The 25967-nt window shown below is 42.3% G+C and overlaps 3 protein-coding genes across 9 annotated transcripts; 1 reads left to right on the top strand and 2 right to left on the bottom strand.

Moving 5' to 3' along the window:
• Positions 1-2939: 2939 nt before the first annotated feature.
• LOC128253122 (lysine-specific demethylase lid) lies at positions 2940-14722 on the bottom strand. Of its 3 annotated transcripts, none has more exons than XM_052981278.1 (5): positions 14513-14722; positions 10409-11911; positions 8544-9958; positions 5204-6079; positions 2940-5142 (listed from the first exon to the last, which is right to left on the bottom strand). In XM_052981278.1, exons 2-5 carry the CDS (start codon positions 11868-11870, stop codon positions 3370-3372), a joined length of 5526 nt encoding a protein of 1841 aa, XP_052837238.1. In that variant the 5' UTR covers positions 11871-11911; positions 14513-14722; the 3' UTR covers positions 2940-3369. The 3 variants fall into 3 exon arrangements, with proteins under 3 accessions (XP_052837238.1, XP_052837240.1, XP_052837239.1); XM_052981280.1 differs by lacking the exon at positions 14513-14722 and adding an exon at positions 14279-14487; XM_052981279.1 differs by lacking the exon at positions 14513-14722 and adding an exon at positions 12867-13452.
• A 2903-nt stretch (positions 14723-17625) lies between these two features.
• LOC128253162 (tetraspanin-17) lies at positions 17626-21472 on the top strand. Of its 5 annotated transcripts, XM_052981379.1 has the most exons (6): positions 17692-18027; positions 18084-18164; positions 18232-18510; positions 18595-18705; positions 19603-19719; positions 19809-21472. In XM_052981379.1, exons 1-6 carry the CDS (start codon positions 17740-17742, stop codon positions 19875-19877), a joined length of 945 nt encoding a protein of 314 aa, XP_052837339.1. In that variant the 5' UTR covers positions 17692-17739; the 3' UTR covers positions 19878-21472. The 5 variants fall into 5 exon arrangements, with proteins under 5 accessions (XP_052837335.1, XP_052837336.1, XP_052837338.1 ...); XM_052981378.1 differs by lacking the exon at positions 19603-19719 and having other exon boundaries at positions 17627-18027; XM_052981377.1 differs by lacking the exon at positions 18595-18705 and having other exon boundaries at positions 17631-18027.
• LOC128253135 (beta-galactosidase) lies at positions 21250-25864 on the bottom strand. The gene is made up of 6 exons (XM_052981312.1): positions 25582-25864; positions 25324-25487; positions 24250-24400; positions 22974-23313; positions 22766-22913; positions 21250-22575 (listed from the first exon to the last, which is right to left on the bottom strand). The coding sequence occupies exons 1-6, from the start codon at positions 25705-25707 to the stop codon at positions 21483-21485; spliced, it is 2022 nt and encodes a 673-aa protein (XP_052837272.1). The 5' UTR covers positions 25708-25864; the 3' UTR covers positions 21250-21482.
• Between the last annotated feature and the right edge of the window lie 103 nt (positions 25865-25967).

The following is a 25967-nucleotide window of genomic DNA, read 5'->3' as shown; positions in this document are numbered from 1 at the left end:
AGACCATATATAGTTGAAAACAAAAGCATCCGGATCATTTTACAGTTTATTTTGTTGAAGTCAACTATTTTCTGCAATGGAGTCTAATTTCAGACAAAATAATAGTAGTGCTATTTCCAATTTGAAAAATAATAAGAAAACTTAAATAAATTTGAATAATTTATTTTCCAAACATTTGTTTGGATTAAATTAATTCGGTTTTTGTCGATTATTATAAGCTATGACTTCAGACCATTATTCTATATGGTCAAGAATCCTCTGAACGTCTTTTAAGTCAAAAGAGGTCAAATATGGAATTGGTTGTTTCTTGATTAAAAATGAAATTTATTAACCTCTTACATGACATCAAACCTTTTCTAAAATTTGAAAAAGATTAACCTGAACAATGGTAAACTATATCTATAAAAGAATATTGTTGATTACTATAGCCTTGAGTATCACTGGCTTTATCCTAGATATGCATCTATCGGCAAAAAAAAAAACTATATGCTGTATTGTCTGTAAACTTTGTTTTGAATTTGTGAAAAGATTTTTGGCTTTTACTATATTATGGCATCTATTACCTAACTATTCTTGCAGCAAATAAGCCGATGCACTAAAAATTTTTGATTTGAGGATATTTCAAATGCTAAGACCTCACAAACTAAGGTATTTTTTTGTTACTCATTTTTTTTACAAAGAGCTCATGCGCCGTATAGATTTAGATTTTTAACTCAGATTTATTACTGCAATGCGTAAAACTAATTAAGAATTATCAAAATTTTATTCGGTACTTTTTCGAACAATTAATGCAAAACGTGCTATTTATTTTTCTTAAACCCAGACAAATAATATTTTTCAAATTACAAAATTGTTACAACAAAAAAGGAGTATGTCATTATAATATAATTTTGAATTATGAAACTTTCAGATTTTTTAATTTATTGAATTGATCGTCTTCACTACTATTATTTTGACCGGCCGATGTTAGTCCTAATTTCACATAATGGCTGACTTCAAAATGGTCCGGATTTCTTTTGTTTTCGACTATATATAGTCAAATCTAATAAAATAGTCAATCATGGCAAAATTTTGACAAGAAATATAATAATTACAAACATGAGGGGCGGCGCACTACTATTATTTTGACCGCATCTGTATAGCTTATAATTCTCAAGCAGTTATTTTATATTTATACCCGTTAGTCGCAGAGTAAAATGGTATATTGTATTTCTTAGAAAAGTATGTATAAGGTAGAAGTAATCGTTTTCGACCCTATAAAGTATATGTATACTTAATCAGGATCAACAGCCAAGTCGATCTAGCCATGCCCGTCTGTCTGTCCGTCTGTATGAACGTCGAGGTCGCGGAAACTACATATGTATAAAAGCTATAGATTTGGGATGTGACATGCAGATTCTAGCAATTCATAGGCAGCGCACGTGTATTTCAACGCCCATAAATCGAAAAATCACAGTCATGCTAAATCGAGCTATAATTTAAGAAGAAACCGTTTTTCCTGAATATACAAAAATAAAAAGTCATAAGTAAAATAGGTAAACTTTTAATCCTGTACAAAGTGCAAGTAAATGAAACTTCGAAAAGAACTAACGCCACGAAATGCTTCAAAGCGCAGGGCTAAACGGAAACATGCTAAACTAAGTAAACATAAGTCTTATAACCTGTAATTTTACTAGTGGTCAACTTTGTTTCTGAACCCAACTTGATGTTGACAATAAATTGGAAATGTTTCGCCGGCAGAGCAGAGGCAGAGACTTGATAAATCAATAACAATAAGCACGGACATGGCTAGATCGACCCGCCTGTTAATGCTGTTTATAGGGTCGGAAATGTCTTCTTGAAAATATTTGAATAAAACGATTGAAAGCCTTTGCGAGGGTATTAATAATGTACGTATCGGTAATAATCGTGACGGTTCCTGATAAACAATTTTAGGTTTGTTAATTAAGTTGCAGCCCACTTGGCCAGTAAGTCGACAAGATTATTTTAAGTATTTTTTCTGCTAGTTGATTAGCAGCCAGACTGGACGGCTGAATGATTAATGAATCACTTGAGTTCATTATAAATGAATAAAACTAAATCAGTTATTCCCAGGATTACAAAAAATTAGTAATAAAACAAATAGTTCTTTTTAAATACTATTTATATATAATTTATTTAAATTATAGAATTATATATTTTGTTGGGGGAAGGTGTCGTGAGGGCAAATGTTTTCAATATTTTTTGGATCATTCATTGAAATTAATCGTACATTACTGCTTAATGAAATTAAAGTGTTTATCCTTAATATGTTTAGGGCTCTGTTTTGTTTCCGTTATCGTTTATCTTGGGTTGCTTGCATTAGAACTTGCACTTTTATCATCTTGAGTTTTATACACATTTAAAAAAAGATTTTACAAAGTGTGTTCCGATTTTTTTGTCTGCTTTTTAATTGCATAATTCTAAGCACTGTGTTTATTGTTGTACGTTAATATTACCAAGTTATTTTTCAATTTTTTTGTTTTTTTTTTTAAATTTTGTTTTTACTTCCAAGTTGCTGGATTTCTAGTCAACTTACTAATTATAAATTAAAAATTATACATTTTCATTGTATTTTAAATGTAAACTTAGATTTATACTGAATTTTATTTTTTGTATGATCGTTTTATTAACAGGTTTTTGTTTGTTTTAGATTTAACTTGGGGGTAATAAACAAGAACATACAAAGAAAGGTGTGTCTACAAGGCAGCGGCACGCGTCAAATTGGAAGATTCTTAGTGTTTGAAGATTTTTGCTCGGAACCTTAGGTAAACAAAAATGTACAAAAGTAAAACGAGAGTTGCCTTCGGTTAAAGAAAAAACTTAAATAGAATGTAAGCAAACTTTGCGTGCGCATTGTACGAAACTCGATGGGCGAACACAAAAAGTGAATTAAATTAACAAAAACTAAGAATAGCAGGTAATGGTAATGGTAAAATATATTATAATAGTAAAAGAACGTTTAACGAACGTAAAAAATGGGTTGAATTGTACAAAAACAAATAGTTGTGTGGGTTTGTTTGCGTTTCTTCTGTTTTACTTAATCGATAATCCCTATGCTTCTTCTTATTTCCCTTATGTTTTGCTCTTGTATTTCCTTTTTTTTTTTTTTGTTGTTGTTTTCAAATGTTTTATACGTTGCAGATGCGTAAGTATAGCGATAATTGGTAAATATGTACTACCCAAACATTCAAGTGACTTTACTAAACTTAGTAAATACCGTTAGTCGGCCTGCTTCGTGTGTTCAGTAGTAGTAGTACATCATGCGCAAAACACAAATCGGCTGTCACTGCAAAATCTAAAATGTATCGGCCGCCCGGCAACTGCAGGACTCCAGTCACTCCATTCACTCTACCGCGCCGATTGCACCGCCCTCTGTTTGCCCGGCGTCGTCGTGGACGTCGCGCTTATACTGTGACCGGATCCGGGTGCGCCAATGGCCACCGTCTTGGTGCACCGGATGCAGATGTAGTCGTCGTCCGCCTTGATCTGGCTGCGAATAAGACCCACACAGTACATGTGGAACCACTCGTTGCAGCCGCCGTCGCACTGCACCCAGTCCACCTCCCGTCCGGTGGGCTTATGACAGTTCTCCGCCCGGCACTCCTCCTCGTCGTCCTCCTGCGCGGCCTGCTGAGAACGCTGCGCGTGCTTCTTCTGGCCGCCAGTTGCGTTATTGCCGCCGGTGGCTGCTCCCTGCGCGCTGGCCGAACTACTGTTGACATTGGTGCTGCTGTTGCTGTTGTTCGTGCTATTGTTGTTGTTGTTGTTGTTGGTGGCGGCGGCGGTTGTGGAGACGCGCTTGCGCTTCTTGTGCGTCGAGCCGGGTGTGGGCGTGGTGGCCGCAGATTGATTGCCACCACCAGATCCCGTACTAGAGTTGGTGTTTCCGCCGTTGGCCTGCTTGTTCTCAGCATCGGCATCCGCTCCCGGGGTCGTGGATGCTGCTGGGGATGCCTTGGCATCACTCTTGCGACCCGCAGCCGCCGGCCCCTTCTTGCCGGGAGTCTGCTTGGGTGTGTTCTGCTTCTTTCGCGGCACAGCCGAGTGGCCGCTAGTGTCGTTGGAGCGCCTCTTCTTGTTGCGCCCGCTGTTGCTGGCCGATGATGCCGTCGGGCCTCCACTATTGCTGTTGCTATTGGGACTGTTTTGCACCAGCAGACTGTCGTTCGAGTCTTCGGCTCCGGATGTGGGCAACGGATTCGGTTGCTGCTGCCGCTGGCGCTGCAGGTGCTGGGCCACTCGCTCCATGGCCTCCGCCTGCAGCAACGTGGGCGGCATCGTCTCCAGAATGCGCCACAGCTCGAGCGTCTCGTCCAGGGAGACCTCGAGCAGGTCGCCCTCCATCATCAGGTCAAGCAGATTTTCAATTTCGCTGTCCGACAGCAGCTTGAGGAGATCGGAGTTGATGGTGGCGGTCGCGGGGGCGATACGTGACTCATCCTCATCATTGCTATAGTTGTCCTCTACGATCCGAAGCCGGCATTCGTCCTCATCGTCGTCGTCGTCAGCATCCGACTCTGTGGAACCGCTGGCCTCTTTCGCGAGACTACCACGGCGACGTGGCTTCCGCGGACTGTTGATATTGCCCAGCCCTGCTCCCCCACCCTCGGAACGCCGCTTCTGCTGCTGCTGGGCCAGAATCGCTTCCTGGGCAGCACTCACGTCGGGACTGCTGAGCGCCTTCCTCGCTCGATCCTGCCAGTTCATGGCCCGCTCCGCCAGGCAACGCAAGGCTTCGTCCTCGGGCAGACGGATGGGCAGTTGCTGCAGCTGGACGAGCAGCGGAAGGATGGTCTCCAGGCGCGGTCTCTTAGAGCGCACGCAGCTGGGGCAGAGCCACTTCGGGCGATTAGCTCCTTCTCCCGCTCCGCCGTTGAGGGTTCCATTCTGATTCGTGGCCGAAGGTGGTGGAACGCAATCCTCGTGAAACCAGTCGCGGCACAACTGACAGTTGAACATCAGGCTTCGGAACTCAGACTTGCACAAGCAGAACATGTCGCGCAAGGGGTTCTTGTTCATGTTCTGACGCCGAAGATCACGCATATCAAGCAGCTCCTGCTCCTCGGCATGCTTAAAGCTGGCCACAATCTCCGCCGGATTTTTTTCTTTCAGAAAGTCATCCTGCATACAGAAGTGATTAGTGAGGGCAAGAGAAGGAAAGAAGGTAAGGTGAGTCGTTTACCTGGAAGCGCGGCTTGAGATCCGAGTCAATATTTATGGCATCCGAGCGGGGCATGAGCACCTCCAAGAGCGTATAGAAGGTGCCTTTCTTGAGGAACGCGCACGCTGTGTTGTCCTTCCACTGGTGGGCACTGTTCAGGTGGCCCTGCATTCGACTGAGCTCCTCCAGCTGGATGGGTATGCTCAGGCCGCGTTCGATCATCGCTTCGAGGGTGTGGCAATATGTGACGTGGTTGTTCTGCTGCAGCTGCTCGACGGACCGCAGCCACTCGCGCGCCTTTCGAAGCGCATCCTTCAGCAGCCCGTGCGAGGGAACCTGACCGTTGATGTCGCCGGCCGATTTCAAGAACTGCTCTATTTCGCCCAGCTCGTGCTGTTGGTTCAGTCGCCGGAAGTACTTGGCCGCCTGCGACTCCCAGGCCTCGATGTCTGCCCCAATCTGCTGCAACTTCCGCATCTCCCTGTCGACATAGGGGTCCGTGGGGTCCAGGTCGGCAGCCGCCATGTGCAGCAGGTTCTTCACGTCCTGGTAGGTCAGCTTCGAGCTGGTCTCCCTCAATCCCTGCGAGCGCTTGTACCACTTGCATTGCTTCAGCCGCTTCTGCAGTTGGTCGAGCTGCTGGAGCTCGATGCGCAGAGAGCTGCCTTCATTTATCAATGTTTCTAGCTCGCTCTCCTCGAGCGCCTCCAGCGTCAGCTGCAGCTGGCTCTCGGACCGCTCCACGAACTGTTTCCCCAACACCAGGAGCTCCCGCACAGATGCACCCTCGTCAATGATGCAGCAGAGATTATCGATTTCCTGGACGAACAACTCGAGCTCCTCCATGGTCAGCTTGTACTGAGCCGCCTCCTGGTTGTGGTCCGAGCGAGTTCGTACCTGGTGGTTAAATATGGGATTAGGCGTGGTTCAGATTGGAAAAACCCTTTTAAAGCAAAGAAGGCGACCTTTTCGACCCTACAAGCTATGTATCTACATTTCTGCTCAAACTAGGAGTATTGAAGCCCGGCTTTCTGTGTCAATGCAATTTACTCGCTCAGTTAAAAGCTAAGGACTTAAAACGTTCACAATCTTTTTTATGCGCACGCAGAACAAGTTTTAAAACGCATCTTATTAAAGTTTTAAAATTTCATTCAAAACAATTAATTCAAAAAACAAGAAAGAAGCACTCCATTGCAACTTTAGCAAAAATTAAACATTCCTGCTTAAAGACATTGAAGCTATGATTATTCAATAGTTTCTATGACAGCTACATCATATCGTTTTCCGTTTTGAATACAATTAAAAGCTTAATTCTGAATTATTACACCTTTCCTATATCCAAATAAATTACAAATAAGTAAAAAATAGAAAAGTTACAATATGTTTTAATTTGTTTTTTAATGTTAGGATTGTTCCCATGAGAGCTATGTGATAGGGTCGTCCGATTTTAATAAAATTTAAATCGTGGTTCTAAAATAATAAACCTTTACTTTATATCGAAGAACTTAACAAAAAAGTAAAAAACAGCAAAGTTATATTTAGTTTTCCTTTTTTCCCGATGGGAGCTATATGCTATAGTCGTCCGATCCGACTTGTTTCGACATACATATATACCTTCTGCAACAGAAAGAAAACTTTTGGGAAAGTTCCATAGAGATAGCTTTAAAACTGAAAAACAAGTATGCGTAGAAACGGACAGACGGACATGTCTAGACCGACTCTGATCAAGAATATATACACTTTATATGGTCGGAATATCTCCTTCAATGCGTTGCCAACTTCTGTCTAAAATTAAAAATGAACTTCGTTTTTTCAGCAATTAGAAATACTTTTAGCATAAAGTTTTATAAAAGGCGGACAAAAGAGCGTACAAAAGTTGATATAGCTTTCTTGGCAATCAAACTATATGCATATAACTTCTATGGCTCGAATTTATAGTTATACTCTTCATTAAAACATTTAAAGAGTATATTGTATTCGTAGAGCAGTAAGTAACAGGTATGAGGAAGCGTTTCTGACTCTATAAGGTATATATATTTTTGATTTGGATCAATAGCGGGTCGATCCAGCTATTTCCGTCTGTCAGTCAGTCAGTTTATTCGGTCAACAACTGTGAACTCAAAAAATCTTTCAAATTTAACTCTTATTTTAGAAGGTATTAGCATAAATGTAATTTCTTGGTTAGTAGCTAGCTGTGCAACGGGTATCGACTATAGCGTTCCTCTTGACTCTTATGGAATTTCAGTAATACATTGAATGTATTTGTATTATAATTGGACGATTATATCCCATAACTGCTATATAAAATCGAACACCCTATCAAATTTTGTCTATCTATGTTTGTATACCCTTCCAGATGGTATTATAATTCAAGGCTGGGTTGGACGACTATACTAATTAAAAAATTATAACGTTGTCTTAAAATACATTCAAAATAAGGTAATTTTTATTTTCTAAACATTGTTTTTTTTATTATTTTCCTTTTTTTACCCTTGCAGTCTTAAACAAGTCTCTCTACATCAGCGATCACTTAGCCCTATCTAATAAACAAAGGATACATTTTTACCGGCCGAGCAGCGGGTATTTGTCTGGGCAGTCTGGGAACTAGAATATAGTGTGCTTTCTTGTTTATATTGTATTATTCGGCCAGCCGAAGTTCTTTTGCAGCTATTGCAAATATTGAATATTCTTGAAAACATTAAAATTATGATTTACGCAATATGTTTAAAAACATTGAATCATTGAATCAATTATTCGATAGTTCCTGTGACAGCCATACGATAACGTTTTCCGATTTTAATTGAATTAAAAGCGTAATTCTGAACTGTCAAATTATTAATAAGTCAAAAAGACTTTTTAAAAGAAATTACAAATTAAAAAAGTTAATATAAACATTTTTTTTTAATATTTTTATTGTTTGCACGGGGCCTATATGATATAGCCGTCCGATTTTGATGAACCATAAACCGTATTTCACGCAAACCGTAAATATTTAACCATTACTAATGTCGAAGAAAAACCAGCAAAGTTATAAATTTTGCTCCTATGGGAGCTATATGCTATAATCATCCGATCCGTTTCGTTCCTACTTATGTACTTTCTGAAACTCATTTATTGTTGACCCAGTAAAAAAAAGTTTTACGAACAACATTTCAATTTATGAAAAAAACTAACTGAAGATTTTTAATCTTTTGTTGTCGTATTATACTAAAACTAAATATTTCAGGATTAACTAAATTTAAAAGTTTAAACACCATAAATTAATTATAGTTGCAAGAGTAAGCCTACGTTAGGTTTTAAGAAAGTTTTTACTATCTGAGGTACATGTAGAGTGTTGATTAGATAAAAGATACGAACTAACCTTATTGATGCCGAGTTGCTGTATAACTGTCACACATTTTTCCGCCTCGATGGCCGCAGCATTAAGACGATCGATTAACAGCGAGGAGGGAAACTTCTTGGTCTCGGCCTCTTTGCACAAGTCTTGCAGCTCCTGCAGGGTCACCGAAGTGGGCGTATGTGCATCGACGATGTCACGGCAACGGGAGAGCCAGCGCTCGAAGCTGTGTGCCTTCACCTTTAGTTTCTGCAGCATCAGCGGCATCTCGTCCAGCGTGTAGCGGTAGATCAGGGTGTGCTTCTCAGGAGCACAGCCGCAAAGTACAGTGTAGTGGCGCAGACAGACAATCAGTTTGTCGTTGCACTCGCAGGCCACCGCCGAGAGGAAGCACGTGGTGTTGCACTCCTGGCAGTGGCGCTCGTCGTCGTTCACCAGCTCAAATGCGCGACGCTCTGCTCGGGTGACGCCCCATTCTAGGAGTGATTTGCGCAGTTTCTTCTCCGTGTCCACCATTTCGGCCATGTCGATGTAGCAGGCTGTAGCGATGCCGAATGTGAGCTTTGCCGGCTCCAGGGCCATCTTGCAAACGAGCTCGTCGTGCGAGAAGACGCAGAAGCGGCGGAGCATGGAATAGTGGTTGACGCACTCACGCCCCATCTTCAGCCAATCGGCGGGCGCAAAGTTGACGGCCTCGGCGAAGTTATAGCCTTGGTTGAAGCCGGCATGATAGGCCCGGGGAAAGGTGATTACAAACTCGCCGGCGTGCTGATCGGTGCGGAACACAGGCACCCGGTTGTTCATCAGGATGTTCGGGTTCATTATTGTGACCAGTTGGTGGAGAAGATCGGGCTGCGAGGAGAAAAGCTCGGGTGCTGCCTGTTTCATGGTCTCTTCAAACTGCTCTGCACAGGACCCTGGGACACCGTACCAGGTTTTGGGTTCTCCCCAGTGGAGATAGTTGATCGAGTAGCTCCAGTGGTCCTCGTTGTGCCAGCAGAAGGCGGCGAAGCACATGCCCACATACATCCACGGTGCGTTCATTCCGCTTATGTCGGCGTTGATGTGGCCCAGAATGGAATCCTCCAGCAACGGCAGGTTGTTGAGGTTCCAGCTTGACTCCGCATATTCCTGGTCGCCAGGGAGCAGATATAACGAGCTCTTGGTAGGGAACCCGGACCCGTGATCCATTGTGTGCAAGTCAGCCCCGTACTCGACGGTAACGTCTTCGTCAATAGAAGATACGATGCGCCAAAACTCACGCTCCACCATCTCGGTGGGCACCAAGTGCACCGGCTTGCGGAAGTATTCCTGTTTGAACTGGTCGGCCATTTGCCCAAACTGCTGAAGAGTATATTCCCGCTCCGCCTGCTCGAAGCCAAACGCTTCCTGTGGTTTGCTTACCTCCTCAACCACGCAGCGCGGGCAAAGCCATTCACCTGGATCGGATGAATAAGTTAGAATTTGTAGTTAATTATTGATGCAAAATGAACTTACAACAATAAAACAAAAAAATACAGAACCGACGAGTTTTCCGACTATGAGATACCTTACTTCTTGTATGTAATGTTTTTTACCTCCTGGACAAGTAAGTAGGAGGAGTGCATTGCAGTTTAGTCACGAAGAGAAAATACGAGCCTTACAAGGAACTCGGACAAAAGTTTAATAAACCTTCTTAGTAGTTGATTAAATTCGTTGGACATGGTAATTAGGTTTGTCGGAGAACAGGTCGTTGTGCATGATATACTTATTTTAGTGATCTAATTGTTTTTTTAATTCGTCGCTGTAACCCGTATGCAAGATATTTTCTTTGAAACAATGTATGAAACCATATGTGAGAAACTTAAGCATTCTCAAAACAAATCTACCTTTCCCCGTATAGACCTTACCTTTGGGTATGCTAGTCAGAGGTGGCAGCAAGCAGAAGGTGTGGTAGCTGTCGTCGCATCCATCGCAGAGCAGCATCGACTCCTCTACGTCGCCACGGTTGCAGATGTGGCATATGTACTTCATCAGTGGGTCAACGATAAGGGCCGGAGGATCGCCTCCTTTCTTCTGGGTGGCGCCGCGTGTGTTTGCGGGGGCGCCGGTGGCCAACTGCGGACCGCCACTGTTCACGGCGTTGAAGCTGCTGAGCAGATCCCTCTTAAACTCCTCCTTGGTCTCCGTCTTGACGAACACGCCAGCGGACGGCTTGGCCGTGGGCGTGACGCCGCTCAGGCCACAGCTGGCACTCGAGTTTCCGAACCGCTTGGAACGGCGAGTGCTGGTCTCGTTCGGCGGCGCAATTTGCTGCCGCGTTGGTATCTCGTGGGCCTTGTAGTCGGTGCCGCCTCCATCCTCTAGCTTCACGGGAGTGCCGCCAGCTCCAGCAGGCGCTGGTGTGGGACCTAGAACTTTGCCGGAGGTGTACACCTCAAAGGGATGTAGGATACGTTCGTAGTGGGCCTTAAGGGTGGCGCCCACGCTTTTGCTGGAGGGATACTGCATCCGGTTGGCCACTTTCGCCCACTTACGGTCCTTGGTGGTTTGCTCCATGCCCCCCTCCTCTTGCACGATGCGGTGCAGTGTGTACAAGTCAAGGGCCTTGCGTTCCACCATTGGGATCTTGAGCGAGGAGCCTTGAAGCTCCCAGAACTTGGCGATCTGGTCGAGAAAATTGAGTTTCACGCGCGTCTTGGCCTCCAACTCGTTGAGCCGCTGGACCCGTGGCACGAAGCGCAGCTTGTCCACGTCCACCGCAAACGGCGGCGACCAGGTGGCCGGCGGCAGGATCTTTGCGATGCCACACTTCTCCGCTATGGAGCGGATCTTGCTGATGTAGGCCAGCGGGTTCTTGAACTCCTCAACTGTGGGCCGGAACACGGGGCACTCTGGCGGCGTGTCGAAGTGGAACTCCTCGTTCTTTCCCTGATCAAACTTGTTGCTGCTGTGCGGCTGCGTGTGCACCGTCTTCTTGTGCCCAGTGGGCGCAGGCGTGGGCGTGGGATGAGGGCAGCTGTTGTGGTACTTCTTGCTGGCCGACACGCTGCTACTGGCGTGGTTCATCGGCACACTGGGCATGGGGCGATCTACTACTGCCGGAGACGCTGCTGTCGGACCATGGGCGTGAGATCCTGCCGACCCTGCTGGGGTGACTGGGGTCGAGGGCTCGTCGCTTGCATTTGATTTCTTCACGGACTCGCCTCCACTGGCTGTTCCGTTGCCCGTCGAGTTGCGGGTGCGCAGGCGACGTGCCGGAGTGGCTGTTCCGTTCGCAGATGCCCCCCCGGCAGAGGTCGTGCCGCCTCCAACTCCTCCGCCGCCAGAATTGGCGGCCGTCGTGTTGTCCGCCTCGGTCTTGGCGGACATAGCTTTAAGATGAGTTCAGATTCGATTTATTGCCCTCGGCTCTGAAAAGGTGAAAAGTTGTACAGGTAAGTTTAATAGTTCCCAACTTAAATGTGTTTACGCGCTTCGGCCAGTTCGGTTTTGTTGATAAACTGCCTATTTGGCTACTGTGGCAACTCTTTTGAATTGTTGTCACATCTACTTTTACTTATTACTTCAATGTTTTTACGAGGTTAGGATTTTTTGAAATCAGGGATATCTACTTATTTTCGGCAACCATATATTTAACTTTAATCGATTTAATCTTGAACTTATTCCAGATTAATTTTTAAGCCAAAGAATATAAATCTGTAAATAAAAAGTAATATCCAAATATGAAATCAAACCCTCTGAATGTCGAGCTGACTTTATTGGTTAATTACACAAATTATTCGAATTATGATTATATTCAATTAAATTAGCAACTGCGGTATGTTTCACTAGATATTTTACTTGGCGGTATGTAGTAGAACTTTTCAATTACGATTGTTTTTTCGGCCCTTAAACTATTGTTTGTTCTTTGTTAAATACAGCATTAAAAATCGAACGTTTATAGCACTTATATTGATCGAAACGGGAACATTTTTGACCCACTGTATCTACCTCTAATCGCCGCCACCTGTGTGTGTATGTGTTGTGCTGCCTACCCTGAACCCTCGCAGGTAAACAAACATTCACGGAGTCGAAAATTCGACTTTGCAACTTGTGCACTTGTTCAGTTGCTTAAAACGGTTCATTATTTGCTGGCGAGATCGAAGAATCTTAATGGACCTAGGGGAAGTAATGCCTTCCACGCATTTTACATTGAGTGGAGGGGGTGTTAGTTCTCCCGGAGAGAGAGTGCAGCTGCGATTAGCAGTACTGAATTTGTTGCATACAAAAGTGGAGCACGCCAATACAAGCACAACCCCGGACACGGACACGGGGGATTGTCGTGGCGTGTGTATGTATAACATAGCGACCAACCAATAAACTTACAAATTCAATAGGAACCTGCACACACTGTGAACGTCTCGATTGCACGTAATATATTCAAAACATTGAGCAAACAGGACTTTTAGTACACACACACACTGGTACAACGGTGAAAGTTTCTATCTTCTTCAGTTTATCAATCCAAATTCGGTTGATGAAATGATACAACGGATGCGAAGCCATGTTGAAAATCGCTGTCAACTCCAAGTTCCGGTTGAGGTTTTAAGCAGATTTTATACGTTCGTCAGCTAGACAAAAGGAAGCCGCCGGCACAGAGCTTTGCTTTTTCTTTGGTGGTTGTTGTAGCACACACTCTCGCACGAATATGGGGCGCCACTACCACTACCACCACCAAAATCAACGACGGGAAGGGAGCAAAAGTGGGTGGCACACACACAGAGTGTGTGTATAGTTTGCCGTGTGCTTGATCAGGAAGAGCCCGCGCTCTCCTAGAGAGAGCGAGATTAGCGACGAGTACCGTTTTTGTGTATCAAGTGAACAAAGTACATTGACGGGGCAGTGACGCTGGCAGAGGCATGCTGCGTTTGCTGCGCTGCTCGGGATATTGTTTCCCTTTCCCTTTCCCTTCCCCATGATTTCAATTAATATCGGTATCAGGGGATTGGGGGATTTATTGATTGGGAAGCGCGGCATGCCAACTGTCGTTTTTGGAACTGCACAAACTGTTTAAATGCTGTTGTTCTGCTGTTCGCTGATCTGGTCGCTCGGAAAAGCAGAGCCTAGGCCGAAAGCTTCTTTTATATAATTTTCATTTTCAGCCGCACAAACACACACTCGCCCGCAGCTTACACAGTCACAAACAGCTTACACGAACAGACACAGGTACGCATTCACAAACACACAGCCGAACCGAGCATGTACATAAATATGTATGGTTTTGGCGAAATTTGCACTAAATATTAGTAATTGTTTCCAGCAGGAGCCGTGCTGGCAGTTGTAATTTTTACGCATTTGCGTTGCCATATTGTACACCTCCAGCGGAGGAGTAAGAGAGGGGGGCGCTGTTGGAGGGTAAATGCAGCACTGTACTTTTTAAAAAGTTAACTTCCGTTCCCCTGGCCGAAAATCTCGACTAGCACCAAATACTTCTTTATACTTCGACCCTATATCTATTTTCCAGGCGTGGGATCACAATATTTTTCGCTATGATGGCGACCGGCAGCGACGCAACGCACTTTGCAGCGCTGCCGCTGCTCTGCTGGCGTATGCAATTCGTGCGCCAGATTCTGGCCAGTGGCCACCAAAATGGTCTCCCGTGCTCCGTTTTCACCGCAATCCACACATTCGCGATGGTTCCTAACCTAGCTGGGGGCCAGTCGTTTGTTTTAAAGGCAGATTTTCACTTTAATTACTGATTTTCGGACGTCGATTGCGCTGCCAGTAAGCACACATACAAACATTTTCTTCGACTAGTGCGGGGGGTTGTTTTCCCCGTTGGCCGAGGCCGAGCCTGCTATCAACACTTTTCCTGCGTTCCTTTGATAACTCTCGCCCTGCGCCAGGTGGGCGTCTGCTTTTTGCCAGTTTTTCGCTGCTAATTGAACATTTTTGGCCATCAGAAGTGCTCCCGAACTAACACACTCGCACACACACAATTGCACTTGCTCGGACACTGGGGAAAAACTCACTGTCGTCATAGGAAGTTGTGGCCGCGCACGCTCGCTAGATGATCGAAGGCGAAGTGTTCCATAAAACCACCGACCACGGCACTGGCGAACTGGCTTTAATGCGAATTTATTTTTCTGATTTCTTTCTCAATGTCTGCGTTTTTTCCTGCTACATGTGTCCAGTGTGACCCGTCGTTGAAGTGCTGAAAACGCCGTTCTGCCAGCAAGAAAAGTTCAGAAAATACCAGCTGTCAGTAAAGTTGTACAACACTGGTTTGGAAATCAAACAAAAATTCGTATCGGAAGTCAACTGATCGGATTCCAGCCAAACTGCATTGCGGTATTTCTTTTACTTTCTACCGTAAAAGGACTCGAAAAAAAAACAATCAAAAACTAAATCCGTTGCTCACGGCAAGTTTAATGAGGCGTAAAGCCTAGAACTCAAACTCAGAACAAACAGTTTCGCTTGCGGAAAAACTTTATTCATTCTAATGTGACCTAAATTTTCACAGTTCACCGAATTCGGTGTTCTTCGGTCTTACTGTCAATTAGCTGGGCTTGGTGACAAACAGAAAGAATTTATTTTTTTCCCGCCAGCTTGACATTATTTAATAAATATTATTAATATTGTATATGTATATTTAATGTTTTACAATGTAAATTATGAACTACAATCTTAATAAATGTTTTCAGGAATATTTTGAGACTAGAGTGGCATCAAAATGGTTTAAAAACATTTTTTTTTCTCATTTTTATTCCCTTGCAGAGGGTAATATAATTTCAGTCAGTGAAGGAAACATTTCCGACACTATAAATTATATATATTCTTGATCAGCATCACACGGCGAGTCGATCTAGCCATGTCCGTCTGTCCGTCCGTCTGTCAGTCTGTCCGTCCGTTTCTACGCTAGTCTTTCTAGTCTTTCAGACTTAAAGCTATCTGCATGAAACTTTCCCAAAAGTTGTCTTTCTATTGCACGTAGTACATAAGTCGGAACGAGCCATATTGACGACCATAGCATATAGCTCCCATAGGATCAATAGGAAAAATAAACGAAAAAAATTAAATGTTTCTGTATTTTAATTTTTATTTTAGAATTGCGGTTTAAATTCATCAAACATATAACATAAAAATTCCATGGGAACAATAAAAATAATTTAAAAAACAAAATTTTAAATATTGTAACTTTTCTATTTTGTAATTTTTTTATAAAACTCTTTTTGACTTATTAATAATTTGACAGTTCGAATTATGCTCTTAATTTTATTAAAATTGGAAAACGATATCAATAGCTGCCATAGGAACTATCGAATAATTGAGCTGCAAATCATCAAGTCATCATCATCATAAATCATAATTTTAATGTTTTCAAGAATATTTAATTTTTGCAATAGCTGCAAGGGTATATAAACTTTTTTTTTTTCCTCCCATTTTTTTAATCCGAAAGTACTCTTCTCTGCCAACTCCAAACTGAGAAGATTACATTTTTTATTCTTTTCCACAGGGCCTGGCTTACATTCACCCAAAGTTTTTTTTTTCAGAAATTTGGCAGTGCTTTGCAATTTTCTAATATCTTTTTCGTTGATCTGAATACCGGAGTGCGAAAGAACACTCTCATAGCTAAGAAACGGATTTCGTCGATCTGAGTAACTAGGCTTAAAAAACAATGAAGATTGTCGATTCCCCGTTTCTTTGGGAGCTATTTGATAAAGTACTCCGATGCGACCCGTTTTGACTTATGTATATACTACCCGCAATAGAAAGACTTTTGGGAAATTTTACGAAAACTATGAGATTTGAGAGAGCTTGCGTAGAAACGGACGGACAGACTGTCGATCTAGCAATATCTGTCTGTATGAACGTCGAGATCTCGGAAAGTTTAAAAGCTGGAGATTTGGGATTTCAGCTAGTTTCAAAACGGAGTCACGCCCACAAATACGCTCTTTTTGCTGATCATCGTAAAATAATTTTAGCATAATGATCATTGATCATACGCGTTCAGCAAAACTATCGTAAGAAATCCATCAGTGATCAGTGATCAAGTTGTTCTGCTCCATAAGCCCAATGTCACCTTGAGTTATGGCGTCAGCAATTTTTAAAAGTTTCAAGTTTCAGGTGGACCATTTTATTACTGCCAGTGGTCGCTCTTTAGAACGCTGCAAGTCCAGGATATTTGCAAGAATAAGTCAAAAATCGTTTTTTTGAATTTGTCACACTCGATTACTCATAAATTTTTTTTTCTAAATACTAGAAAATCTCCATTAATCTTTTTAAATAAAAATAATATTAGACCGAAATATTTAAACAATCGACAAAGAAAAATAAAATAAAGAAAAACTTTCGGAAAAAGTTAAAAGTAAAATATGCAAAAACTTACAGCTTGAGGTGTAATTATAGAACAAAAAATCATTGAAAATGTTTTTGAACAAAGAAAAATTACCGTAAAATGTACCTAAATGGTAGTTCAGCGGTCCAATGCCCTGCACTTAAAAATGTTGGGAATCGTGGCCGAACCTCAGAATAACTGAGATTTCAGAAGATCAGAATCCTAGAGTCTGCTGAAAGCCCAGGGTAGTCGCTCTTTCATATTAAAACAAGGAAGGTACACTGGCTTAACATGAAAGTAATCACCAAATATAAACAAATAATGAAGTTTAGACAGTCCATAGCTTCCATTTCTCCTGGGCATTTTGCTTCAAAACGGCTAGGGCAATTTACAAACAGTGGCTTCAATGGCTGTTTAACGAAACAGCTGTATAGCAATTTCAGCAGGAAACATTATGGTCGTCCTTCAATTGCCGAAAATTTTAGCTGAATTTTCAGCAATTCAGAGATTTAGTCGATTAAGGAATACACAAAATGTTTTCGAAAAAATAAAGTAAAGTACAGTGAAATGGAAACGAGGTACGTGCTAAAAAATCATTACAAGCAATTCATTTAGATCAAAAAAAAATAGTCGGCCAAATAGTTCCTTTACTTTGGAGAAATCACTGTTTTCTTTCAAGCAATGGGTATGTAACTTCGAAAACCATAAAATAAAAATATATAAAATAAGTTGAGGTTCAGTTACTTTTTTTAGCAACAAATCTGGTACTCGAAATTGGGGAGATTTTTTACCTGTTACCAGTTTTAGTATATTTTTCGAGCCGTTGACGTATTATAGCAGTCCAGACGCGGTCACACCTGTGCATAGAATCTCTTACGTTTTTGTTTTTTGGCCATATTTATTATTGCTAAAATTGGAGCAATGCCAGCTGCTGTGCGCAAGTTCCGCCGCGAGACCAGCGAAATCAGCTGCTGCCTTAAGTACCTTCTGTTCGCCAGCAATGTGATCCTGTGGCTCTCGGCGCTGCTGGTCCTTTCGGTGGGCATCTGGGCCTGGAGCGAAAAGGACATGTTCCGCAACATCACTCGGCTGCACTTCATCGCCCTGGACCCGGCCTTCGTGCTGATCATTCTGGGCTGCATCGCCTTCCAGCTGGGCTTCATGGGCAGCGTGGGTGCCCTGCGGGAGAACACTTGTCTCCTGGCAGCGGTGGGTATTCCTAGAAAACCGTTTTGGGGACCTAATCGACCCGCCTCTTCCTCTAGTACGCCATCTTCTTGAGTGTCCTGCTCATCGCCGAGATCGGCTTTTGCGCTGTGGCCTTCGTGCTCAAGGACAAGGGCTGGGTGAGTTCGGTGTTTGAGTTTGAATGCCTCCCCGCAGACAGGAGCTGATCAAGGCTCACCTTTCCAGATCAAGGACCAGGCCACCGAGGGGCTGAAGGCCTTTATACGGCACTATCGCGAGGACGCGGACCAGCAGAACCTGATCGACTGGATCCAGGAGGACTGGCTTCAGTGCTGCGGCATCGACGGGCCGAAGGACTGGGACAGCAACAACTACTTCAACTGCTCGTCCATCGCCATCGGCAGCCGGGAGGCCTGCGGGGTGCCCTTCTCCTGCTGCCGCAGGCGTCCCCAGGAGCTGATCAAGAACAAGCAATGTGGCTACGACGTGCGCAAGGAGGGATATGTAAGTCTACATAACACCCATAACCAAGTTACCCTCTTTTCCCAAAATGCATTTCTAACACACTCACGAATTGTACGCAAGCAGCCAGTGGATAGGAACATTCATGAGCGCGGCTGTCTGCGCGCTGGCGAGGATTGGCTGGAGGCACATCTCATTAGTGTGGCGATGTGCTGCGTGGCCCTGTTGGTTCTGCAGGTGCAAAGAAAGACCATGTTGATTTAACTGTCTTTTAATTTGATTTATGCTCCAGCAGAGTGTATATAATTTTTGGCATGAGTAGACATTTACTATCCGCTTTACACAAAATCAGCTGTAATGCAATGGACAAGAACCACGCTGGCCAAAACTAACTCCTTTTCCCAATTTTAGTATACGAGCGATATATTTTAAAAGCCTTTCTAGGCTTGAGAAGCATGTTTTCTTAATAACTGACTACAAAATTACTTAATCCATCAAAGACGATCCGTAAACGGACAAACACAGTGCTTAGGGGGGTATTCTGGTCTAGAAGCCTGAATTTTAGGCATTTTTTTAAGTAAGATAGAAAAGAAATGAAAAATATACAAGTTACATACACGTGAAATCAAACAAATTCTTGATTAGTAAAGATGTCGTTATCGGGTTGACCACTTTTAAAACAAAATAATTAAAAATAAAACGGCGTCAAAAAAAGTAAATTCTCGAAAAACGCGTTTAAAGATTAGAAAACGATTCTAATGGCGTGGAGTTTGACGTTCGAAGAATTCGAATTTTTAAAAATCCTTTTAGGATCACACTTTTAAGAGCATAAACTTTCAAAAAATTAAAAAAAAATTCGATTTTTTCAAATTTCTAGACCAGAATTCCCCTTAAAGCCCTTGTGGATTTTGAGCAATTCTTATAAACTATGGGTTTTATTGAGAAGATTTTAAACATACATACATATGTAAATACCTTACTGAGCGAAATGTCAATATGGTCGCATTTTAGATGCCATTATTCTGTTTAACACCATTATATGAAACAATTTAAGTTTTTATGTATTTAAGTTCGAGGTATATTTTGTACTGATTTTTAATTTATTTTACTTTCTCTTTTTTAATTATTTGCCAGGGCTTGGAGCTGTCCAAAATAATCTATGAAAAGGGCTGTGTTCAAGCTGGCGAAGAATGGATGGAACACAATTTGATTATTATTTCCACTGCTGTTATTGTTGTAATGTTTTTCCAGGTCTCTGTTTGATGTTGATTTGTGTATTTGTATTGCTATTCCTAAAAAGAAATAGAAAGATCGTTATATAACCTAAAATCTCTTTTCAGATCCTAGGCATTTGTTTTGCCCAGAACCTGCGCGCTGATATCTACACGCAAAAGTCAAAGTGGCACTGACAAATGGCTCTTGCTGCCCCCACACCTCTTTAGAAAGGAATCGAAGGTGGCAGAGGATTGGTGGAACTACAAGGTAAGGAACTCTGGGCACCACCCTCTTGGAACAAAAACTGCAACTACTCATCTGCGCTCCGGTTAGTTAACTATACTATAAATTACCTTTGTACCCAAGGGACAAAGCTATCTTGTCTAACTTAATCAAACGCATTCCGTCTTAGTGGACATTGACTAATATTAACTAGGTTGCCAAATTTGTTGCTGTTTTTACGTCGGCTTCCCTTTACCCAAAAAGAAATGAGAAAGTAAAAGTAAAACATTTTAAATAGATTTTCTAAACTTTTTACAATGAAAGTGGAAGGAGGCATAGCAAAAAAGAAAACATTTATCTTGAAATGCAGCTGTGATATATTTTTAAACAAATGTATAGAAAAACCGAAATTATACGCAACAGTTTCCAACAAATCAAACGAATATAACACGAAACTCATTCCTAAGCTGAACGAACACAACCTAGCACAACAGATATTTGTCTCAAAAATAATATGTTAATAGTTATTTTTGTAAGCAAATAGAACCCCTTTTTTGCGTGGGTACCAAAAGCACAGAGAAAAAAATAAGAAAAACAATACAATTTGCTAATTAATAAACATGAGCTTAAACCTAATTAATGCACACAAATGGTAAGCTATACAGCTTCTAAATATATTTTTGCAACACGCAATTATGAAAGAATAAAGAGTAAGGCAATTTATGGTACATTTATTAAAAAGCTCACACATATGCTTGAATTTGCTCTTGTACCTTTTTAAATTTATATTGCAAACACAAAGTAACATTCCAAAACTGTATTATTTATTTAACGTGGTTTGCAAATTTTGGCATGATAATTTGGCGTTCCATAATGTCAGGAATCTTTGAACAAATTTATATACGATTTTTCTATATAATTATGTACACCACTGCCCTAAAATGGAGTACTAAATGTTTTTCGTACTCTAAGAGCTGAAATATGTATTGTAAAAGAAAATGTATTAAACTCAGATACTTTTAAGGCCCACTAATTTCAAACTATATTAAAATACATTTAAGTTTACCGAGATTGATGTCACAACTCTTTAAAAGGTTTATTCCTCCAGTTCATATATGTACATATGTAAAACAGGTCATTATATAAACGCCGTTCAACATAAAATGGGTACTTGAAATTATAACCGACCGTTGGTACATAACAATGAAATTATTACAATGCTCAAAACTCCCAGAAAACACATTGCGAGAGCTCTGAATCTCCATTTGCCAATGATATTACTGATACAAATTTAAAAACAATATGAGCTAATCAAACACGAATAACAAATAAAAATGCAAATAATTATTATTGTAATAAAATTGTATTATAATGGTAACGGAAAAAGTCAATTGAAAGCGAGCTGAAAAAGGAACGGATCAGTCAAGCAAAGATTAACAAAAATAATTTAAGCACCGATAAACATAGATAAATGATAGGAGTTAGAAAATGTATTATATAAGGCTTAAGGGTTGTCGATACAAAGATCAATCAAAACTGCTTCAAATAAAAACATGTCCAAAAATAATTCCCGTATATTATTTAAGTGGAACATCTCCGGACTCTCCATCCAGCTGAGCAACTGCGTCAAACTGCACGGCGGGCAAGTCATCGCCTCTGGTCGTCTTGTTGGCCCTCTGGTACTCAAGAATGACGAGTGAGTTTTCGCCCAGCTGGAGGATTTCGTTGGGCACATACAGAGTGATCTGCGGGCCGGCCACGGGCCAGTAGCGCCCCAAGTTGAAGCCGTTCACGTAGGCCACTCCCTTGCCCCAACCGGCCATGTTCAGGTAGGTGTCGCCCACCTCGGCCACCGTCAGGCTGCCAGTATAGAGGATGGGTCCGTTGCGGAGAACGCGTTGCCTGGCCAGAAACGAGTCCAGGATCTTCTGGTCACTGTGCTCGCGGCGCCAGAGTTCGATGGAGGATTGCTCCAACGGGAAGGCGGTACTCCGCCAGTTCTCGAGGGGCAGGTACCCACCGTTGTGTAGCTGCAGGCTCACCTCGCCAAAGATACCCTTTGTGTCGTTGGAGATGTAAAAGTTGACGCGTCCCTGGTTCTCCACGAGCAGTTGAAGGGTGCTGCCCCATCCCTTGCTGAGGGGCAGCGCGTAGATCTGAGCCTCCCGTGAGAGTGTGCCCACCAGCTCCTGGTCTACGAAGACGTGGGCGCGGTCGTTGATCTGATCTACTTTCAACAGAGCCGGGTCCAGGTCCATGCTCGGCAATTTCGTCTCGTACAGAACGAGGCCCGAGTACAAGTCCAGCTCTTCAAAGGATTTGGGCTTGGTTGACTCCACGACGTCCCCTCTGGAGAGCGCAGCACGTCCTTCGGGCGAGAGCAGCGCCAGCTTGGGTGTCACCTCCACCTTTCCGTAGGCCAGGCGCTTGGCGGGACTCAAGGGAATCTCGGGCAGCGGAAGGAACTCCCCGATTGCAGCCCGAACCAGGTCGTACTTGCTGGTCACCCCTCCGGCCTCGTCCATCACCGCATCGTAGTCGTAGCTGGTAATGTCCGCCGCGTATCCGATGCCACCGTCCAGGTTGTAGTTGGCTCCGGCGGTGAAACCGAAGTTGGTGCCCCCGAAGAACATGTACAAATTCACACTGGCGTTGTAGCTAAGGATTGTCCTGGAATCATTTTATTTAATTTTATTTCTTATGTGAAATGGAAAAAGGGAAATAATAAAAGTATATAACTCGAACACACCGAGTTAAAATTAATTATAATTTTTTTTATAATTAATTAGCTTAAGTAAAACTAAAAGACAACTTTGCGCTTAAACGGAAGGACATACGGACATGGCTTGATTTAACTCACTTTAAAGCATCGGCTACCTCTTGGCCATCACGCCTTTGGTTTTGCTCCTGCCAATGGGTCAGCCAGCCAGGATAGAACTCCGAGTTGACCAGTGGGCCAGTGGGTTGTAGGGCGCGCAGCATTTCCCAGATCTTGTCAATCTCATGGACTGCAAATGCGGGAAATGCAAAACTATGCTATGGGTCAGCCTCTACTTGGCTCAACTCACTGCGGTCAATGCCAAAGTCAGTGGTGGCAAACACGTTCTCGATTTTTCCGCAGCTCATCTTCTCGTTGGGAATGTCCACCGTGAAGAGCAGGGCCTTCCCGGCCACGTACTTCTCCGTCTCGTCCCGCAGCCAGTTGAGGTAGTCGTGGTCGCAGGCGTAGTCCCCGTACTCGTTCTCCACCTGCACCATGATGATCTTGCCGCCGTTGCCCACGAACAGGTGCTGGAGGCGTGGCAGCAACTCCGCATACCACTTGCCCACCTCCGAGATGTAGTTGGGGTCGTTGGTCCGCATCCTTATGGTCGGGTATTTGGCAAAGAGCCAGTGGGGAAGACCACCCTGAAAAGGTAATGGTGCAGGGTGTTTTCCCCGTAATTGCATTACTCGCAGATTTTCAATACAAACTATTTTAGTACGTCGAGGAAGATTATATATTTACTAATGACTAAAACCAAACCAAAAATCGGATTCGGTTACAGTTACAGTTACAACCAATATAACTATTTCGACTTCGTTTTCGGTTTTGGTAAATATTTTTTTGTTTTGGTAGCAGTTACGGTACCGTAACCAAAACAAATTTTGGTTACCGGTATTGTACCGGTTTAAATACAACATTTTTGGTTTCAAACATTAATACTTTATAATATGTTTGTAAAAACATGCATATGTAGTACCTTTACGGACTTTATTTTATATTCGCTGCTTATGACAAATTAATATGTATGTTCATACTTCGGCAAGCCGAAGTTCATATATTCTTGCAGCTATTGCAAGAATTAAATATTTTTGAAAACATTAAGATTATGATTAACTTGCGTATATGTTTTAAAACATTGAAGCTATGATGATGTGCAGCTCAATTATTAGATAGTTATTTTATATATTTTAATCATATCTATGGGAGCTATATGATGTAGTCGTCCTATTTTGATGAAATTTAAACCGTAATTCTAAAATATTTAACCAAAATATCGATGAACTAAATTATAATACCCTCGGCAAGGGTATAAAAATGATGTTAGCAGTTCTGTGCAGAGTAACAGATTCTAGTAACGTAAAAACAAAATTTCCCTACGCAACAGAGAATTCTTTGATAAACTTTTGCCATAAATCAAAGCTATAAAACCAATAGTTTGCCAATGTGAATGTTTTCTTATTTCTTACATAGGGTAACCACAGGATATCGGATTATTTGTATTTTTTTGGTTAACCCTGTCAACTGACAATGGGAAAATGGACATTCAGATGCCTGATGCTTTGCAAGGACTTACTTACATTGTCTCGCTCGGCACAAATGTAGGGACCCGGACGGAGGATGATGTAGAAGTCTTCCTCCTGGGCAATCTCCAAGAATCTGACCACATTCGCAATGCCCTCCCAGTTGTATTCGCCATCATGAGGATTATGGAGCGACCATTCTACATAGCTGGAAATAAGAATTAAGAATTTCAGATTTGTAGCAAGCTAAGGCAAATTTAAAGTTAAAGGTTCCCCGAAAAATCACAAGGTTTCGGCCCGTGTACATTAAAGTTTTTCTTAAAATGTGCAATCTATGGCTATAATCTGAGTAGAAGTATTTGTTTTTGCAAGGTTTTTCGTGAAAAATCGTTTCACAAATAATTTTTCTTATGTGTAATATTTTTATCTCGACACTTCTCGTTGAAAAAAATTTTTTGTTTGAAATAAAACAAAATTCTCCCTAAACATGAAAGGAAGATAACTTCGTCAAGGCAAGGGCTTATATACTCCTGCAGCTATTGCACAAATTAAATATTCTTTAAAACATCTAAACTTCGAATTATTTGCGTATATGTTGAAAAAATTTAAAGCATTATTTCGATCGTTTCTATGGCAGCTATATAATATCATTTCCCGATTTTAAGAAAATAAAGTAGGGCCTTAACTTTTAGAAACTATAGTCACTTATTTGGAAAAAATAAAAAATTATAAAAAAAACAAAAATGTACTTATATTTTTGATAATTTTTCTTTTGATACTTTCAATTTGGTCAATTTCACGAAGAAGAATAAAGAACAAGATAAATAACTTTATCTAGTTAACTTTCAAAAAATGCTATTGGTCTAAGTAAAGTATTCTATTAATTTTATATAAGCCGAAGTACGGACACCACCAGTTTGACCATCCTATAGTTTTCTTACACTTGCAACAAGGCGAAAAATATAATAGACTCACAGAAATTAAAGTTATCATTCATGAGAGGATCATTGGGTCATATCGTAATTAATTTGTATATGTAGTAAAATTTCGTTTGCACTACAAACCGAGGACGGTTGAACGACAAATTGTCTCAGTGTTTAGATTCATGCAAGACTCAATAGAATAACTTACGTGTCAAGTGCATTCAGACCAGATGCTCGCATTGTCCGCAGCCGACTCCGCCAGGACTCGGGCACAGCCCGGAAGTAGTGAAACGATCCAGAGACGTACCGGAAGGGCTTGCCATCCAGCATGAAGGTGTTGGCCTGGTGGTCGATCGTAAATCTTGGCTGGTCCTATTTGAATTTGCGGTCAAATTCAGATACCGGTTGTTGGGCAATGGTTACTAAGTAGCCCGCCAGTGAAACCACCAAGCCAAGGTAGACTCACCTCGAGGGCCTCGCTGTCGCCGCCCAGTCCCACACAAAGCCCGACGGTGAGGGCCATAACCGCGACAATCAGACATCCACTCACGGCCATTGTCAGCTTTCGAGTGCAGCGACAGCCGCTGCTCATATCGAGCTCTGAGCTCTGAGCTCTGAGCTCTGAGCTCTAGAAGCGTGAATTAAAAGTCTACAAAATGTTTTGTCCGGAGAAGCTTAAAGCTCAAACGACTGGCGTGGAAGGCATCCGCTCGCTAGTGCTGTCCGGAGCACAATGCCATGTTAATGGGCAATGGGCTTGTATGGCTGTCGGGAACTTTGAACGAGTCTTTCCTGGAGGCATGATAAGGCCCGTTGGACGCCTCTTGAGTGGCTGATAAAGCTGCACATTTA

This window comes from Drosophila gunungcola, assembly GCF_025200985.1.
Source record: "Drosophila gunungcola strain Sukarami chromosome 2L unlocalized genomic scaffold, Dgunungcola_SK_2 000007F, whole genome shotgun sequence".
Classification (NCBI taxonomy): Eukaryota; Metazoa; Arthropoda; class Insecta; order Diptera; family Drosophilidae; genus Drosophila; species Drosophila gunungcola.
This window is presented reverse-complemented; position numbering and strand designations above follow the sequence as displayed.

Excerpts from the sequence above, each read along its gene's own strand:
- LOC128253162 (XM_052981379.1), top strand. The coding sequence starts at position 17,740 with ATGCCAGCTGCTGTGCGCAAGTTCCGCCGCGAGACCAGCGAAATCAGC. Across the intron at positions 18,028-18,083 it reads ACACTTGTCTCCTGGCAGCG|TACGCCATCTTCTTGAGTGT; the intron begins GTGGGTATTCCT and ends CTCTTCCTCTAG. Across the intron at positions 19,720-19,808 it reads TTGTTGTAATGTTTTTCCAG|ATCCTAGGCATTTGTTTTGC; the intron begins GTCTCTGTTTGA and ends ATCTCTTTTCAG.
- LOC128253122 (XM_052981278.1), bottom strand. The coding sequence starts at position 11,870 with ATGTCCGCCAAGACCGAGGCGGACAACACGACGGCCGCCAATTCTGGC. Across the intron at positions 6,080-8,543 it reads AGCAACTCGGCATCAATAAG|GTACGAACTCGCTCGGACCA; the intron begins GTTAGTTCGTAT and ends TTTAACCACCAG. Across the intron at positions 5,143-5,203 it reads ATCTCAAGCCGCGCTTCCAG|GATGACTTTCTGAAAGAAAA; the intron begins GTAAACGACTCA and ends TTCTGTATGCAG.
- LOC128253135 (XM_052981312.1), bottom strand. The coding sequence starts at position 25,707 with ATGAGCAGCGGCTGTCGCTGCACTCGAAAGCTGACAATGGCCGTGAGT. Across the intron at positions 25,488-25,581 it reads GCGACAGCGAGGCCCTCGAG|GACCAGCCAAGATTTACGAT; the intron begins GTGAGTCTACCT and ends AAATTCAAATAG. Across the intron at positions 22,576-22,765 it reads GAGGTAGCCGATGCTTTAAA|GACAATCCTTAGCTACAACG; the intron begins GTGAGTTAAATC and ends AAATGATTCCAG.